Source organism: Caenorhabditis remanei, chromosome V (assembly GCF_010183535.1).
Source record: "Caenorhabditis remanei strain PX506 chromosome V, whole genome shotgun sequence".
In the NCBI taxonomy this organism is placed as follows: domain Eukaryota; kingdom Metazoa; phylum Nematoda; class Chromadorea; order Rhabditida; family Rhabditidae; genus Caenorhabditis; species Caenorhabditis remanei.
Genome location: NC_071332.1, coordinates 20,702,765 through 20,719,628, shown reverse-complemented (window position 1 = coordinate 20,719,628; position 16,864 = coordinate 20,702,765). Strand labels below are relative to the sequence as shown.

The 16,864-nt window shown below is 39.9% G+C and overlaps 1 protein-coding gene across 1 annotated transcript; it reads left to right on the top strand.

Moving 5' to 3' along the window:
• Window positions 1–289: 289 nt before the first annotated feature.
• GCK72_021656 (uncharacterized protein) lies at window positions 290–4,248 on the top strand (the record flags this gene model as incomplete). The annotated part of the gene is made up of 2 exons (XM_053734408.1): window positions 290–370; window positions 3,709–4,248. The coding sequence occupies 2 exons, from the start codon at window positions 290–292 to the stop codon at window positions 4,246–4,248; spliced, it is 621 nt and encodes a 206-aa protein (XP_053583321.1).
• Between the last annotated feature and the right edge of the window lie 12,616 nt (window positions 4,249–16,864).

Here is a 16,864-nt window from a genome sequence, read left to right as displayed (position 1 = left end):
CATCCGCAAATACGATGACACCTGCAGCCGGTGAATGAATCGATTTTGCATTCAAAGAGGGACCGTAATCGACGGGGCCATCTCCGTCACACACACACTCACAAATGTGTCCCCTCTTATTCTCTTTTCTCTTTGTGTCCTCCTCATTTCTTTCACTCACTTTTTATTTTTAACAGACGGTTATATATATATATTTTTTTTTGTTGATATTCCGAGGTATCTACATGTCTCCTATTTCTTTTTTCTCTCACTATTTTGAGTTTAAACAAATGCCTGTTTCAGGTAAAAAATGGGTGATCAACGTGGTGCGAATCAGCCCACGTACAACATCTTCAATTTAACTGCCCAAACCGTCACGATTAATTTTGCGGTAAGTGATTATACCCACCGCCCGACAATTCCAGATCCTCTCAAAGTTTGAAAAAATTGGTTGTGTTGTATCCTTTACTTAGCTAGTGGGTGTTCATGTAAAAGGGGGTTTTTGGGGACTGCTTTTTTAGAACTGGTTTCTATAGTAAATTAATACTAGAATGACCACCGGTACTTGTGACTAGGGTTTCAGATTAAAGGGGTCTATTCCTCACGGCTTGCGAAAATAGGAAGAAAGCAAAAATGGAGTTGCTCTCTTTCTATTTTCTTTTCGAGTTACGGAGAGAGGGGATTCGACGTGGTTTTTTTTTACTTATTTGATTGAGAACCGAATCCTAAGGGAATAGAATACTAAGAACCACCGGAGCACGTGACCAGGGTTTCTACACAACACCTCCTTCACAATATGAAAAGTTCACTCTGTTCGACTTTTTTTTTCCAAAATCCAGCAAAGCTACCGACCCGACATATAAAACCATTCGTCCTTGTCGTGACTCGGCAACTAGTAGTTGTTTCTCATCGAAGGTCCACGTGGTTTCATTCTCCCGACTCCATATCCAGTATCACGCTACCTTTGACTGACTGCTGCTGATCAGTAGTTCCAGGGCGAGCCTGGAATATTTAAAACTTTTAGTGGGCCTGAAAGCTCTCTCTGTCAGCTTTTATTTTCTCAAACTTCTCCTTCTTTTCATAGCCTAGTCGTCTTCTCATCTTCACATTTGGATTATTTCCCAGATTTCTTCCAAGGAAATATACTCCATTTTCTGTTTTCGTACTGAAATATTTTTGCAATATGTCCTCTCTCCGCACTGGTAAGATTTCTCGTTCTCAGCCCCAACATTTTTCTGGAGCGTGCCTTCCATCACAACGATAACATCATTTTTCTGGCAACCTGCGAATTTTTCTTTCTCTCAGACATCTCTTTTACTTAATCAACTCTTTCACCCGACTGACTTATCCACAACAACTGCTCTCTTTCCTCAGCTTCTTCAACCTTTCTGTTTGCAACCGTGCTCTCAAGTAGTGCTTCTGTTTCGGGCGACTGCCATAACCAACTCATTCCAATCAAACTCATATTTGTCACGTAGACATAGTCACAATATATAACTTCTTTCAACCCAGAATTCACTCTCACCCTTCCTTTCACAACTACCTCCGTTCTATTAGCACGTGCACCTTGAAAAATAACCTCGCTCAACGATGGATTTTCCACCTCTTCCCAACTCTTCTCGTTTATTAACGTTATCTGACTTCCCGTATCCAAATGGTACTCCAACATCTTATCTTCAACCTTTACCATCATGCTAAGTCGAGTCTGACTTTTGTTGGTTACTCCATCATTTAGTATTGTTTGAGTCGTAACTGTGTTTACTTTTCTACTCTCTGGCTCATTCCTGTTCCTATTCCGATTATCACTCCGATTTTGCTCCCCTTTTCTTTTAAGACAGTCATATGTTAACTGTCCAGATTACCCGCATGCATAACATGTCAGGACTCGATTCCTAAAGGTTTATCTTCTTCCTCTGAAGCCACCTCTATAATTACTCGTCCTGTGCTCACTTCTTCTCTCGTCTCGGTTTTTGATGACACAAACATCCACTTCCTCATGAGGCTTCGCGGTGGTGCTTGACACTACCTCAGTTTGCACTATATACTTTTGATAAATTGCTTCTTCCAAACATGCTATCAACAATCTCGTGCTTTCTCTCTCTCTGTCAATTATTCAACCTCTTCCGTAGAAATGAACTCATTCTGCGATATCCATTTTTCGAAGGAGTCTGGCTCCGACAAGGAACACGAGAAATTAAGAATTCTTTTCGATAACTCTGCCATGAGCCGGGCATTATTCTTCTCACTCGATCGACCTGCTACAGCTCGTTGCCCTACCCTCAACTCACGATTCTCCTTCACTAACTGTTGTGACCTCTCATTCAACAACGTCAATTGCTGCATTATTCCAAACAACACATCTTCTGTTCTCACTTCTTTTGTCTACTGCGTCTTGTTCTTTCATGCTGAGCGCCAATATTAAATTTCTACTTTGCTATTCGAAGAGAGACGATCTAAGGGAAATGAATACTTATAGTTAGAATAACCGGAGCACGTGACCACGGTTTTACGTAGGCACAACAATCTTTCTATTTTTATAATTATGAATTACTCTGACTTCATGATTTCCTCATCGGACAATTATCACATCCGTTGTCTTGAATTTTGATCTCCATATAATGTTTCTCTGTAAGACTCGAGTAATGTGTGTCATAGGAAGAGATTCTTATATTAGCCTATGGGTCTTGGTCAACCCATATGCATAACCCTAGTCCCCACCTACCGACCTCTGGGTTACTGTAGGTGCTCAAAATTGCAAAATTTATATGTTTTCTTTCAAGTTGTGAAATAGAGTTCCTAATCATTAGTTAGTCATTTTTCGTCACGCGATTAATGACGTAAAATGATAATCAAAATATCATAAATTGCAAAAACACAGTGTAATTTGACTATCGGAAATTAAAAAACAACTATCAAAACGACGTAAATGATTATTCCAATACAAAAACGATTATTAAAACGACGTAAATGACTGAGAAAATGAGTTTTCATTTTAAAATTTTCTGACATTCTTCCTTTTTTCTGCTCTGAATACTTCGGCTATTTACGTTTGTACTATTTCGACTATATTTCAAAAATTTGATTAAACAGCTGAATCGACTATCGTTTTCGTCACTTCTAAAATGATTATGACTATATCGATAATCATTTCCTTTCGACTAGTTGACGTGAATAGTATAAATGACTATCAGTTTAAACTGGTTTCGTCATTTCTTTACACTGACTAGGAACGTTGTTGTGAAAGCCCAATTTTATTTAGCGTAGTTTAAAAACTTCAATTACAGTTTTTTCAAACAATTTTTGCGAGTTATTCGCAAAAAAAACCAATTCTTGGGGCATTTATTTTAAAAAAATTCGGTTCTAAAAAAAGTCCCTTTTGGCATACTTCAAATTCAGTATTGAAATAAGTCAACATTTTTTCGAAAGTTTTCCGATTTTTTTCCTAAGAAAATGTTTTTAAGGGAGACAACTATTCCCAAATTTTCAATTTTTTTAATAACAGAAAATGCACAACGCGCTATACCGTACCTTCATTTAGCCAACGAAACTGTGAGTCACGGATGAACTTCTTGGCCTTTCTCGGGTTACAGAATTTCTATAACTGATTTCCATAAGCATTAGATTTAAGAAACTACCGTCACAGATTGAGATCCAGGAGAATGAATCATTAGACACTTCCCCGATTAGAAGTCAAGTTTTTCTTTAAAATTACCGTTAATTATTTTCCAGCCCAACAATACCAACTCGGCGAATACTTCTACGTTGGCGGCAGCATCAACAGCACCGACATCTCCGCCGTCGACGACAGCTGCCCCGTCGGCCACAAGGACTCCACCACCAGCACCTCCTTCGGACTCCACGTTGGCTCCAACGTCAACTCCGACGTCGACGACAGCTGCCCCGTCGGCCACAAGGACTCCACCACCAGCACCTCCTTCGGACTCCACGTTGGCTCCAACGTCAACTCCGCCGTCGACGACAGCTGCCCCGTCGGCCACAAGGACTCCACCACCAGCACCTCCTTCGGACTCCACGTTGGCTCCAACGTCAACTCCGCCGTCGACGACAGCTGCCTCGTCGGCCACAAGGACTCCACCACCAGCACCTCCTTCGGACTCCACGTTGGCTCCAACGTCAACTCCGCCGTCGACGACAGCTGCCCCGTCGGCCACAAGGACTCCACCACCAGCACCTCCTTCGGACTCCACGTTGGCTCCAATAGGTATTTTCGACCACGGGGATTCCATTTCTGGAGTCAAAACCTGCTAAATGTCTCTGTGAGCCGAGTTATGAGCTTTTGAACTTTTTGTATAGATAAGCTTTTTCACATGAAATTCTAAATCGACAAGTAGTATACGCTAGATTTTCTCTTTTTTGCAACTTACAAACACAGGTAAACCGCTGGGGAACACAAATTCAACTGAGCAGTGGCGTATATACGTCCGATTTGGAATTCCATGTGAAAAAGCTTGCCCATTTGAAAAGTTTAAGAGCTCAGAACTCGGCTCACAGAGACATTTAGCAGGTTTTGACTGCAGAAATGGACTCCTCGTGGTCGAAAATACCTATAACCTAATTTATAGGTCGTTTGAAAGTGGCGTCTCCAAAGACTTCCCTTGTAAGGTTATCTGCAGGGGAGAAGAGTCTAAAATCTCCACGACAGACGTGTCAGTTGGCCTATGTTTCATATTTCTCATCTTTTTGATAAGAAATCTAAGGTTATCTGCAGGGGAGAAGAGTCTAAGATCTCCACGACAGACGTGTCAGTTGGCCTATGTTTCATATTTCTCATCTTTTGATAAGAAATCTAAGGTTATCTGCAGGGGAGAAGAGTCTAAGATCTCCACGACAGACGTGTCAGTTGGCCTATGTTTTATATTTCTCATCTTTTTGATAAGAAATCTAAGGTTATCTGCAGGGGAGAAGAGTCTAAGATCTCCACGACAGACGTGTCAGTTGGCCTATGTTTCATATTTCTCATCTTTTTGAGAAGAAATCTAAGGTTATCTGCAGGGGAGAAGAGTCTAAAATCTCCACGACAGACGTGTCAGTTGGCCTATGTTTTATATTTCTCATCTTTTTGATAAGAAATCTAAGGTTATTTGCAGGGGAGAAGAGTCTAAGATCTCCACGACAGACGTGTCAGTTGGCCTATGTTTTATATTTCTCATCTTTTTGATAAGAAATCTAAGGTTATCTGCAGGGGAGAAGAGTCTAAGATCTCCACGACAGACGTGTCAGTTGGCCTATGTTTTATATTTCTCATCTTTTTGATAAGAAATCTAAGGTTATCTGCAGGGGAGAAGAGTCTAAGATCTCCACGACAGACGTGTCAGTTGGCCTATGTTTTATATTTCTCATCTTTTTGATAAGAAATCTAAGGTTATCTGCAGGGGAGAAGAGTCTAAGATCTCCACGACAGACGTGTCAGTTGGCCTATGTTTCATATTTCTCATCTTTTTGATAAGAAATCTAAGGTTATCTGCAGGGGAGAAGAGTCTAAGATCTCCACGACAGACGTGTCAGTTGGCCTATGTTTTATATTTCTCATCTTTTTGATAAGAAATCTAAGGTTATCTGCAGGGGAGAAGAGTCTAAGATCTCCACGACAGACGTGTCAGTTGGCCTATGTTTTATATTTCTCATCTTTTTGATAAGAAATCTAAGGTTATCTGCAGGGGAGAAGAGTCTAAGATCTCCACGACAGACGTGTCAGTTGGCCTATGTTTTATATTTCTCATCTTTTTGAGAAGAAATCTAAGGTTATCTGCAGGGGAGAAGAGTCTAAGATCTCCACGACAGACGTGTCAGTTGGCCTATGTTTTATATTTCTCATCTTTTTGATAAGAAATCTAAGGTTATCTGCAGGGGAGAAGAGTCTAAGATCTCCACGACAGACGTGTCAGTTGGCCTATGTTTTATATTTCTCATCTTTTTGATAAGAAATCTAAGGTTATCTGCAGGGGAGAAGAGTCTAAGATCTCCACGACAGACGTGTCAGTTGGCCTATGTTTTATATTTCTCATCTTTTTGATAAGAAATCTAAGGTTATCTGCAGGGGAGAAGAGTCTAAGATCTCCACGACAGACGTGTCAGTTGGCCTATGTTTTATATTTCTCATCTTTTTGATAAGAAATCTAAGGTTATCTGCAGGGGAGAAGAGTCTAAGATCTCCACGACAGACGTGTCAGTTGGCCTATGTTTTATATTTCTCATCTTTTTGATAAGAAATCTAAGGTTATCTGCAGGGGAGAAGAGTCTAAGATCTCCACGACAGACGTGTCAGTTGGCCTATGTTTTATATTTCTCATCTTTTTGATAAGAAATCTAAGGTTATCTGCAGGGGAGAAGAGTCTAAGATCTCCACGACAGACGTGTCAGTTGGCCTATGTTTCATATTTCTCATCTTTTTGATAAGAAATCTAAGGGTATCTGCAGGGGAGATGGGTCTAAAATCTCCACGACAGACGTGTCAGTTGGCCTATGTTTCATATTTCTCATCTTTTTGAAAAGAAATCTAAGGTTATCTGCAGGGGAGAAGAGTCTAAATCCTCCACGACAGACGTGTCAGTTGGCCTATGTTTCATATTTCTCATCTTTTTGAGAAGAAATCTAAGGTTATCTGCAGGGGAGAAGAGTCTAAATCCTCCACGACAGACGTGTCAGTTGGCCTATGTTTCATATTTCTCATCTTTTTGAAAAGAAATCTAAGGTTATCTGCAGGGGAGAAGAGTCTAAATCCTCCACGACAGACGTGTCAGTTGGCCTATGTTTCATATTTCTCATCTTTTTGAGAAGAAATCTAAGGTTATCTGCAGGGGAGATGGGTCTAAAATCTCCACGACAGACGTGTCAGTTGGCCTATGTTTTATATTTCTCATCTTTTTGAGAAGAAATCTAAGGGTATCTGCAGGGGAGATGGGTCCAAAATCTCCACGACAGACGTGTCAGTTGGCCTATGTTTCATATTTCTCATCTTTTTGAAAAGAAATCTAAGGTTATCTGCAGGGGAGAAGAGTCTAAATCCTCCACGACAGACGTGTCAGTTGGCCTATGTTTCATATTTCTCATCTTTTTGAGAAGAAATCTAAGGGTATCTGCAGGGGAGAAGAGTCTAAATCCTCCACGACAGACGTGTCAGTTGGCCTATGTTTTATATTTCTCATCTTTTTGATAAGAAATCTAAGGGTATCTGCAGGGGAGAAGAGTCTAAGATCTCCACGACAGACGTGTCAGTTGGCCTATGTTTCATATTTCTCATCTTTTTGAAAAGAAATCTAAGGTTATCTGCAGGGGAGAAGAGTCTAAATCCTCCACGACAGACGTGTCAGTTGGCCTATGTTTCATATTTCTCATCTTTTTGAGAAGAAATCTAAGGTTATCTGCAGGGGAGAAGAGTCTAAATCCTCCACGACAGACGTGTCAGTTGGCCTATGTTTTATATTTCTCATCTTTTTGATAAGAAATCTAAGGGTATCTGCAGGGGAGAAGAGTCTAAGATCTCCACGACAGACGTGTCAGTTGGCCTATGTTTCATATTTCTCATCTTTTTGAGAAGAAATCTAAGGTTATCTGCAGGGGAGAAGAGTCTAAATCCTCCACGACAGACGTGTCAGTTGGCCTATGTTTCATATTTCTCATCTTTTTGAAAAGAAATCTAAGGGTATCTGCAGGGGAGAAGAGTCTAAATCCTCCACGACAGACGTGTCAGTTGGCCTATGTTTCATATTTCTCATCTTTTTGAGAAGAAATCTAAGGTTATCTGCAGGGGAGAAGAGTCTAAATCCTCCACGACAGACGTGTCAGTTGGCCTATGTTTCATATTTCTCATCTTTTTGAAAAGAAATCTAAGGGTATCTGCAGGGGAGAAGAGTCTAAATCCTCCACGACAGACGTGTCAGTTGGCCTATGTTTCATATTTCTCATCTTTTTGAAAAGAAATCTAAGGGTATCTGCAGGGGAGAAGAGTCTAAATCCTCCACGACAGACGTGTCAGTTGGCCTATGTTTCATATTTCTCATCTTTTTGAAAAGAAATCTAAGGTTATCTGCAGGGGAGAAGAGTCTAAATCCTCCACGACAGACGTGTCAGTTGGCCTATGTTTTATATTTCTCATCTTTTTGAGAAGAAATCTAAGGTTATCTGCAGGGGAGAAGAGTCTAAATCCTCCACGACAGACGTGTCAGTTGGCCTATGTTTCATATTTCTCATCTTTTTGAAAAGAAATCTAAGGTTATCTGCAGGGGAGAAGAGTCTAAATCCTCCACGACAGACGTGTCAGTTGGCCTATGTTTCATATTTCTCATCTTTTTGAAAAGAAATCTAAGGGTATCTGCAGGGGAGAAGAGTCTAAATCCTCCACGACAGACGTGTCAGTTGGCCTATGTTTCATATTTCTCATCTTTTTGAAAAGAAATCTAAGGGTATCTGCAGGGGAGAAGAGTCTAAATCCTCCACGACAGACGTGTCAGTTGGCCTATGTTTCATATTTCTCATCTTTTTGAGAAGAAATCTAAGGTTATCTGCAGGGGAGAAGAGTCTAAATCCTCCACGACAGACGTGTCAGTTGGCCTATGTTTCATATTTCTCATCTTTTTGAAAAGAAATCTAAGGTTATCTGCAGGGGAGAAGAGTCTAAATCCTCCACGACAGACGTGTCAGTTGGCCTATGTTTTATATTTCTCATCTTTTTGAGAAGAAATCTAAGGGTATCTGCAGGGGAGAAGAGTCTAAATCCTCCACGACAGACGTGTCAGTTGGCCTATGTTTCATATTTCTCATCTTTTTGAAAAGAAATCTAAGGGTATCTGCAGGGGAGAAGAGTCTAAATCCTCCACGACAGACGTGTCAGTTGGCCTATGTTTCATATTTCTCATCTTTTTGAGAAGAAATCTAAGGTTATCTGCAGGGGAGAAGAGTCTAAATCCTCCACGACAGACGTGTCAGTTGGCCTATGTTTCATATTTCTCATCTTTTTGAAAAGAAATCTAAGGGTATCTGCAGGGGAGAAGAGTCTAAATCCTCCACGACAGACGTGTCAGTTGGCCTATGTTTCATATTTCTCATCTTTTTGAAAAGAAATCTAAGGTTATCTGCAGGGGAGAAGAGTCTAAATCCTCCACGACAGACGTGTCAGTTGGCCTATGTTTCATATTTCTCATCTTTTTGAGAAGAAATCTAAGGTTATCTGCAGGGGAGAAGAGTCTAAATCCTCCACGACAGACGTGTCAGTTGGCCTATGTTTCATATTTCTCATCTTTTTGAAAAGAAATCTAAGGGTATCTGCAGGGGAGAAGAGTCTAAATCCTCCACGACAGACGTGTCAGTTGGCCTATGTTTCATATTTCTCATCTTTTTGAAAAGAAATCTAAGGTTATCTGCAGGGGAGAAGAGTCTAAATCCTCCACGACAGACGTGTCAGTTGGCCTATGTTTCATATTTCTCATCTTTTTGAGAAGAAATCTAAGGTTATCTGCAGGGGAGAAGAGTCTAAATCCTCCACGACAGACGTGTCAGTTGGCCTATGTTTCATATTTCTCATCTTTTTGAAAAGAAATCTAAGGGTATCTGCAGGGGAGAAGAGTCTAAATCCTCCACTACAGACGTGTCAGTTGGCCTATGTTTCATATTTCTCATCTTTTTGAGAAGAAATCTAAGGTTATCTGCAGGGGAGAAGAGTCTAAATCCTCCACGACAGACGTGTCAGTTGGCCTATGTTTCATATTTCTCATCTTTTTGAAAAGAAATCTAAGGTTATCTGCAGGGGAGAAGAGTCTAAATCCTCCACGACAGACGTGTCAGTTGGCCTATGTTTCATATTTCTCATCTTTTTGAGAAGAAATCTAAGGTTATCTGCAGGGGAGATGGGTCTAAAATCTCCACGACAGACGTGTCAGTTGGCCTATGTTTCATATTTCTCATCTTTTTGAGAAGAAATCTAAGGTTATCTGCAGGGGAGAAGAGTCTAAATCCTCCACGACAGACGTGTCAGTTGGCCTATGTTTCATATTTCTCATCTTTTTGAGAAGAAATCTAAGGTTATCTGCAGGGGAGAAGAGTCTAAATCCTCCACGACAGACGTGTCAGTTGGCCTATGTTTCATATTTCTCATCTTTTTGAGAAGAAATCTAAGGTTATCTGCAGGGGAGAAGAGTCTAAATCCTCCACGACAGACGTGTCAGTTGGCCTATGTTTCATATTTCTCATCTTTTTGAGAAGAAATCTAAGGGTATCTGCAGGGGAGAAGAGTCTAAATCCTCCACGACAGACGTGTCAGTTGGCCTATGTTTCATATTTCTCATCTTTTTGAAAAGAAATCTAAGGGTATCTGCAGGGGAGAAGAGTCTAAATCCTCCACGACAGACGTGTCAGTTGGCCTATGTTTCATATTTCTCATCTTTTTGAAAAGAAATCTAAGGTTATCTGCAGGGGAGAAGAGTCTAAATCCTCCACGACAGACGTGTCAGTTGGCCTATGTTTCATATTTCTCATCTTTTTGAGAAGAAATCTAAGGGTATCTGCAGGGGAGAAGAGTCTAAATCCTCCACGACAGACGTGTCAGTTGGCCTATGTTTCATATTTCTCATCTTTTTGAAAAGAAATCTAAGGTTATCTGCAGGGGAGAAGAGTCTAAATCCTCCACGACAGACGTGTCAGTTGGCCTATGTTTCATATTTCTCATCTTTTTGAGAAGAAATCTAAGGGTATCTGCAGGGGAGAAGAGTCTAAATCCTCCACGACAGACGTGTCAGTTGGCCTATGTTTCATATTTCTCATCTTTTTGAAAAGAAATCTAAGGTTATCTGCAGGGGAGAAGAGTCTAAATCCTCCACGACAGACGTGTCAGTTGGCCTATGTTTCATATTTCTCATCTTTTTGAGAAGAAATCTAAGGTTATCTGCAGGGGAGAAGAGTCTAAATCCTCCACGACAGACGTGTCAGTTGGCCTATGTTTCATATTTCTCATCTTTTTGAGAAGAAATCTAAGGTTATCTGCAGGGGAGAAGAGTCTAAATCCTCCACGACAGACGTGTCAGTTGGCCTATGTTTCATATTTCTCATCTTTTTGAGAAGAAATCTAAGGTTATCTGCAGGGGAGAAGAGTCTAAATCCTCCACGACAGACGTGTCAGTTGGCCTATGTTTCATATTTCTCATCTTTTTGAGAAGAAATCTAAGGGTATCTGCAGGGGAGAAGAGTCTAAATCCTCCACGACAGACGTGTCAGTTGGCCTATGTTTCATATTTCTCATCTTTTTGAAAAGAAATCTAAGGGTATCTGCAGGGGAGAAGAGTCTAAATCCTCCACGACAGACGTGTCAGTTGGCCTATGTTTCATATTTCTCATCTTTTTGAAAAGAAATCTAAGGTTATCTGCAGGGGAGAAGAGTCTAAATCCTCCACGACAGACGTGTCAGTTGGCCTATGTTTCATATTTCTCATCTTTTTGAGAAGAAATCTAAGGGTATCTGCAGGGGAGAAGAGTCTAAATCCTCCACGACAGACGTGTCAGTTGGCCTATGTTTCATATTTCTCATCTTTTTGAAAAGAAATCTAAGGGTATCTGCAGGGGAGATGGGTCTAAAATCTCCACGACAGACGTGTCAGTTGGCCTATGTTTCATATTTCTCATCTTTTTGAGAAGAAATCTAAGGTTATCTGCAGGGGAGAAGAGTCTAAATCCTCCACGACAGACGTGTCAGTTGGCCTATGTTTCATATTTCTCATCTTTTTGAAAAGAAATCTAAGGGTATCTGCAGGGGAGAAGAGTCTAAATCCTCCACGACAGACGTGTCAGTTGGCCTATGTTTCATATTTCTCATCTTTTTGAAAAGAAATCTAAGGTTATCTGCAGGGGAGAAGAGTCTAAATCCTCCACGACAGACGTGTCAGTTGGCCTATGTTTCATATTTCTCATCTTTTTGAGAAGAAATCTAAGGGTATCTGCAGGGGAGATGGGTCTAAAATCTCCACGACAGACGTGTCAGTTGGCCTATGTTTCATATTTCTCATCTTTTTGAAAAGAAATCTAAGGTTATCTGCAGGGGAGAAGAGTCTAAATCCTCCACGACAGACGTGTCAGTTGGCCTATGTTTCATATTTCTCATCTTTTTGAAAAGAAATCTAAGGGTATCTGCAGGGGAGAAGAGTCTAAATCCTCCACGACAGACGTGTCAGTTGGCCTATGTTTCATATTTCTCATCTTTTTGAGAAGAAATCTAAGGTTATCTGCAGGGGAGAAGAGTCTAAATCCTCCACGACAGACGTGTCAGTTGGCCTATGTTTCATATTTCTCATCTTTTTGAGAAGAAATCTAAGGTTATCTGCAGGGGAGAAGAGTCTAAATCCTCCACGACAGACGTGTCAGTTGGCCTATGTTTCATATTTCTCATCTTTTTGAGAAGAAATCTAAGGTTATCTGCAGGGGAGAAGAGTCTAAAATCTCCACGACAGACGTGTCAGTTGGCCTATGTTTCATATTTCTCATCTTTTTGAGAAGAAATCTAAGGTTATCTGCAGGGGAGAAGAGTCTAAATCCTCCACGACAGACGTGTCAGTTGGCCTATGTTTCATATTTCTCATCTTTTTGAAAAGAAATCTAAGGGTATCTGCAGGGGAGAAGAGTCTAAATCCTCCACGACAGACGTGTCAGTTGGCCTATGTTTCATATTTCTCATCTTTTTGAGAAGAAATCTAAGGTTATCTGCAGGGGAGAAGAGTCTAAATCCTCCACGACAGACGTGTCAGTTGGCCTATGTTTCATATTTCTCATCTTTTTGAAAAGAAATCTAAGGGTATCTGCAGGGGAGATGGGTCTAAAATCTCCACGACAGACGTGTCAGTTGGCCTATGTTTCATATTTCTCATCTTTTTGAGAAGAAATCTAAGGTTATCTGCAGGGGAGAAGAGTCTAAATCCTCCACGACAGACGTGTCAGTTGGCCTATGTTTCATATTTCTCATCTTTTTGAGAAGAAATCTAAGGTTATCTGCAGGGGAGAAGAGTCTAAAATCTCCACGACAGACGTGTCAGTTGGCCTATGTTTCATATTTCTCATCTTTTTGATAAAAAATCTAAGGGTATCTGCAGGGGAGATGGGTCTAAAATCTCCACGACAGACGTGTCAGTTGGCCTATGTTTCATATTTCTCATCTTTTTGAGAAGAAATCTAAGGTTATCTGCAGGGGAGAAGAGTCTAAATCCTCCACGACAGACGTGTCAGTTGGCCTATGTTTCATATTTCTCATCTTTTTGAAAAGAAATCTAAGGGTATCTGCAGGAGAGAAGAGTCTAAATCCTCCACGACAGACGTGTCAGTTGGCCTATGTTTCATATTTCTCATCTTTTTGAGAAGAAATCTAAGGTTATCTGCAGGGGAGAAGAGTCTAAATCCTCCACGACAGACGTGTCAGTTGGCCTATGTTTCATATTTCTCATCTTTTTGAAAAGAAATCTAAGGGTATCTGCAGGGGAGAAGAGTCTAAATCCTCCACGACAGACGTGTCAGTTGGCCTATGTTTCATATTTCTCATCTTTTTGAGAAGAAATCTAAGGTTATCTGCAGGGGAGAAGAGTCTAAATCCTCCACGACAGACGTGTCAGTTGGCCTATGTTTCATATTTCTCATCTTTTTGAAAAGAAATCTAAGGTTATCTGCAGGGGAGAAGAGTCTAAATCCTCCACGACAGACGTGTCAGTTGGCCTATGTTTCATATTTCTCATCTTTTTGAAAAGAAATCTAAGGGTATCTGCAGGGGAGAAGAGTCTAAATCCTCCACGACAGACGTGTCAGTTGGCCTATGTTTCATATTTCTCATCTTTTTGAGAAGAAATCTAAGGTTATCTGCAGGGGAGAAGAGTCTAAATCCTCCACGACAGACGTGTCAGTTGGCCTATGTTTCATATTTCTCATCTTTTTGAAAAGAAATCTAAGGGTATCTGCAGGGGAGATGGGTCTAAAATCTCCACGACAGACGTGTCAGTTGGCCTATGTTTCATATTTCTCATCTTTTTGAGAAGAAATCTAAGGTTATCTGCAGGGGAGAAGAGTCTAAATCCTCCACGACAGACGTGTCAGTTGGCCTATGTTTCATATTTCTCACCTTTTTGATTAGAAATCTAAGGGTATCTGCAGGGGAGATGGGTCTAAATTCTCAATGACAGGGGAGAAACTCACTTTTTTGTTTTGAAGGTCATCGTCTGGTTGATTGCATTGATTGTGATCGCAGTTTCTGCTCCATACCATCCAGTTGTCCTTTCAGTAGTCCTTTGACATGTTGCAATGTTGCACTGTGGTGAATTGTTGTGGTGCTTGTCGGCTGGAAAAAAATAAACGTTTAAAATTTCAATGAAACAGTTTCATTAAAATTCATAAGAAAACATGAGAGAATGATGACGGTTATGGGGATGTCTCTACAATGCACATGAAAGTGAAATGAGGAAGAAGAGGATATTCACCATTATGTACGATGAGATGAGGAACGACTGACTAAACTACAAGAGATGGGAAAGCGAAGGAACAGTGGGCGGAGCCAAATATATTGTAGCAATTAGAGATATAATTGGAGACGTCTGATGGGCAGATTTCCCATGCAGATAAGTCAGCGGGCTCATCTTGTTAACACAGTTAACAAAATGAGAAGTCGGTGGGAGCAAATAAACAAATGAAAAATATGAAAATGTGAAGATGTCTCTATCTGTTTTATTGTATTTGGAAACAAATAGGGAAAATCAATCGATAATTTGACTAGACAGAGTAAAATACAGACACAAGCTTTTTGAATGGCGAAAATGAAATTAGAGAGATTATGCTATTTTCTTAAAGTTAGTGTGTTTTTTTTGTATTCGCGTTTTGCTTCTCAGCAGAAAAAGGCTGAAGGATTCAACTTATTAACGGTTGTAAAGGTCGCCGATTTCATTGATGGATAGAAAACAAAAAGTACCACCTGAAGCAACCATCCGGATTGAATAAGGAATCTCGTAATTGTTTGATGACTGTAGACAGTCTAGAGGACTACTATTTCAACGTATTAAAAGTGTTCGGTTGAAAGGAAAATGAGGAGAAAAAATGGATAGATGACTGAAATTACTGAGATGAGACGACGGACAACTGTATGTGGAGTCAAATACAATGCAGTGATCTGGGAAGGACAGGTGCTCCCTCTAATCTGATCGTCCAAGGTTCCAAGTTTCCCACAGAAAAATATGAGAATGTTCCAAGTTTAGAGGACGATTCGTCTGCTGTTTTTTTCTCGAAATTTATAATTTTGCATTTGCCATAAAATCTCTAATAGAAGCAAAATCTATTTATCTCTTTTTTCAAAAGAGATATCAAATAGTTGCCAACCGACTGAATATAGCTGAATACTTATAACATATTTCATTAGTTAAAACGACTTTCAAGCTGAAAGTTTGAGTTTTGACTTGAGCTTGGCTTGAGGTCAGTTTGAAAGCTTTCAAGGCAGTTGAGGTGTTCTCCACCAAACTCTATCTACTGGTGGGCACCTCTGTTAGAGGTTTTACGGTACCTGATAATGATATAGATTGATTTTAGTTTTAGACTAGAGCTTCAATTCGGTTGAAAGATAGCAATGCTTGCTATGAAAAGCCATGGTGATGAACATGAAAGGAAAACTAAACGGCAAAATAAAAAGGATGAGCTTTCCGAGGACATAACCTTTGATTCCCAGATGTTGTCTACTTTTCCATGGAAGCAAGAAATGTATTTGTCCATTTTCTCTCGAAGTTCGACTCATTGTGTTACTTCTTTGTTACCCACTTTCGGAACTTTAAAACATAGATTTCCGTGTCTTGACAAGTGTATCATCTTAATTCTGTTAACGCACTAAGGAATACTTTGTTTTTCGTTTCTGCTTCAAGCCGCTCTGGATAATGATGTTTTTCGAATTGACTAGGGCAGGATCCCGAGTCGGGTTGGAGTTACAAGTCGAGGTATAGATCACTAGAACGGAAATTTGATTTTAAATCAGTTTCTGTCTTTGTATAACTATTCTTTGAAAGAAATTATTCGATTTTCTGTGGCTTCCAGGTGCAAAAATGAGAACTTTTAAGACTCACAAAATTTATATTTCTAATATTTTTCTCAACTTTTTTTGTGTTGTACGCACATAAAAATGATTTTGGCAGAATTTTTTATCAGAATTAATTTCAGAAAGTTTTTTTTGCAATTTGCAAAAATGACGATTCTACAGAAAATGTTTTTGAAAGTTTTCTAAAGTTCTAACATGAACAGTACAATCTACATGATTGGAAATTTACGTACAACAGAAAAAAATTTGGAAAAATAAGAAAAAGTTTGTGAGTCTTGAAAATACCCATTTTTGCACTGAGAAGCCACAAAAACGCGAATATCTTTTTCAGGAAATTATTCTGCAGAAACAAAATACAGATTTTTAATCAGCGCAAAATTTCCGTTTTACCGATCTTGACCTGTAACTCCAACTCGACTCGGTATCCCACCCTAGTGAGTCTGTTAGTCGGGTGAAAACCGTTTGGAGTCTGAGAAGGTATCTTCTTTAATCTTTAAAGCTCCCAAATGCTTCACTTGTTTATCATAAATGTACAGAAACGCCAAACTGGTTCTTGTTCATGCACGTTTTCTAGATACCTTGCAAAATACATGAAATTCTGGATGAAAGTCTTCATTTTTCCATTTTTCTCCATATTTCCATTTTCTTTATTTTCTTTTTTCCCTTTTTTCCATCTTCTATAACCCAATATTGAGACCATTCCCTTGTTATTTTCATGAGAACTCCCTTTAGTCCTTATTCATTTGAGACCGACTCGATCGATAGTTTTTATCTTCACATTGTCATATTTGATTGATTGACGATCTCATGCTTATGACGTCTAAACCGAAATACACA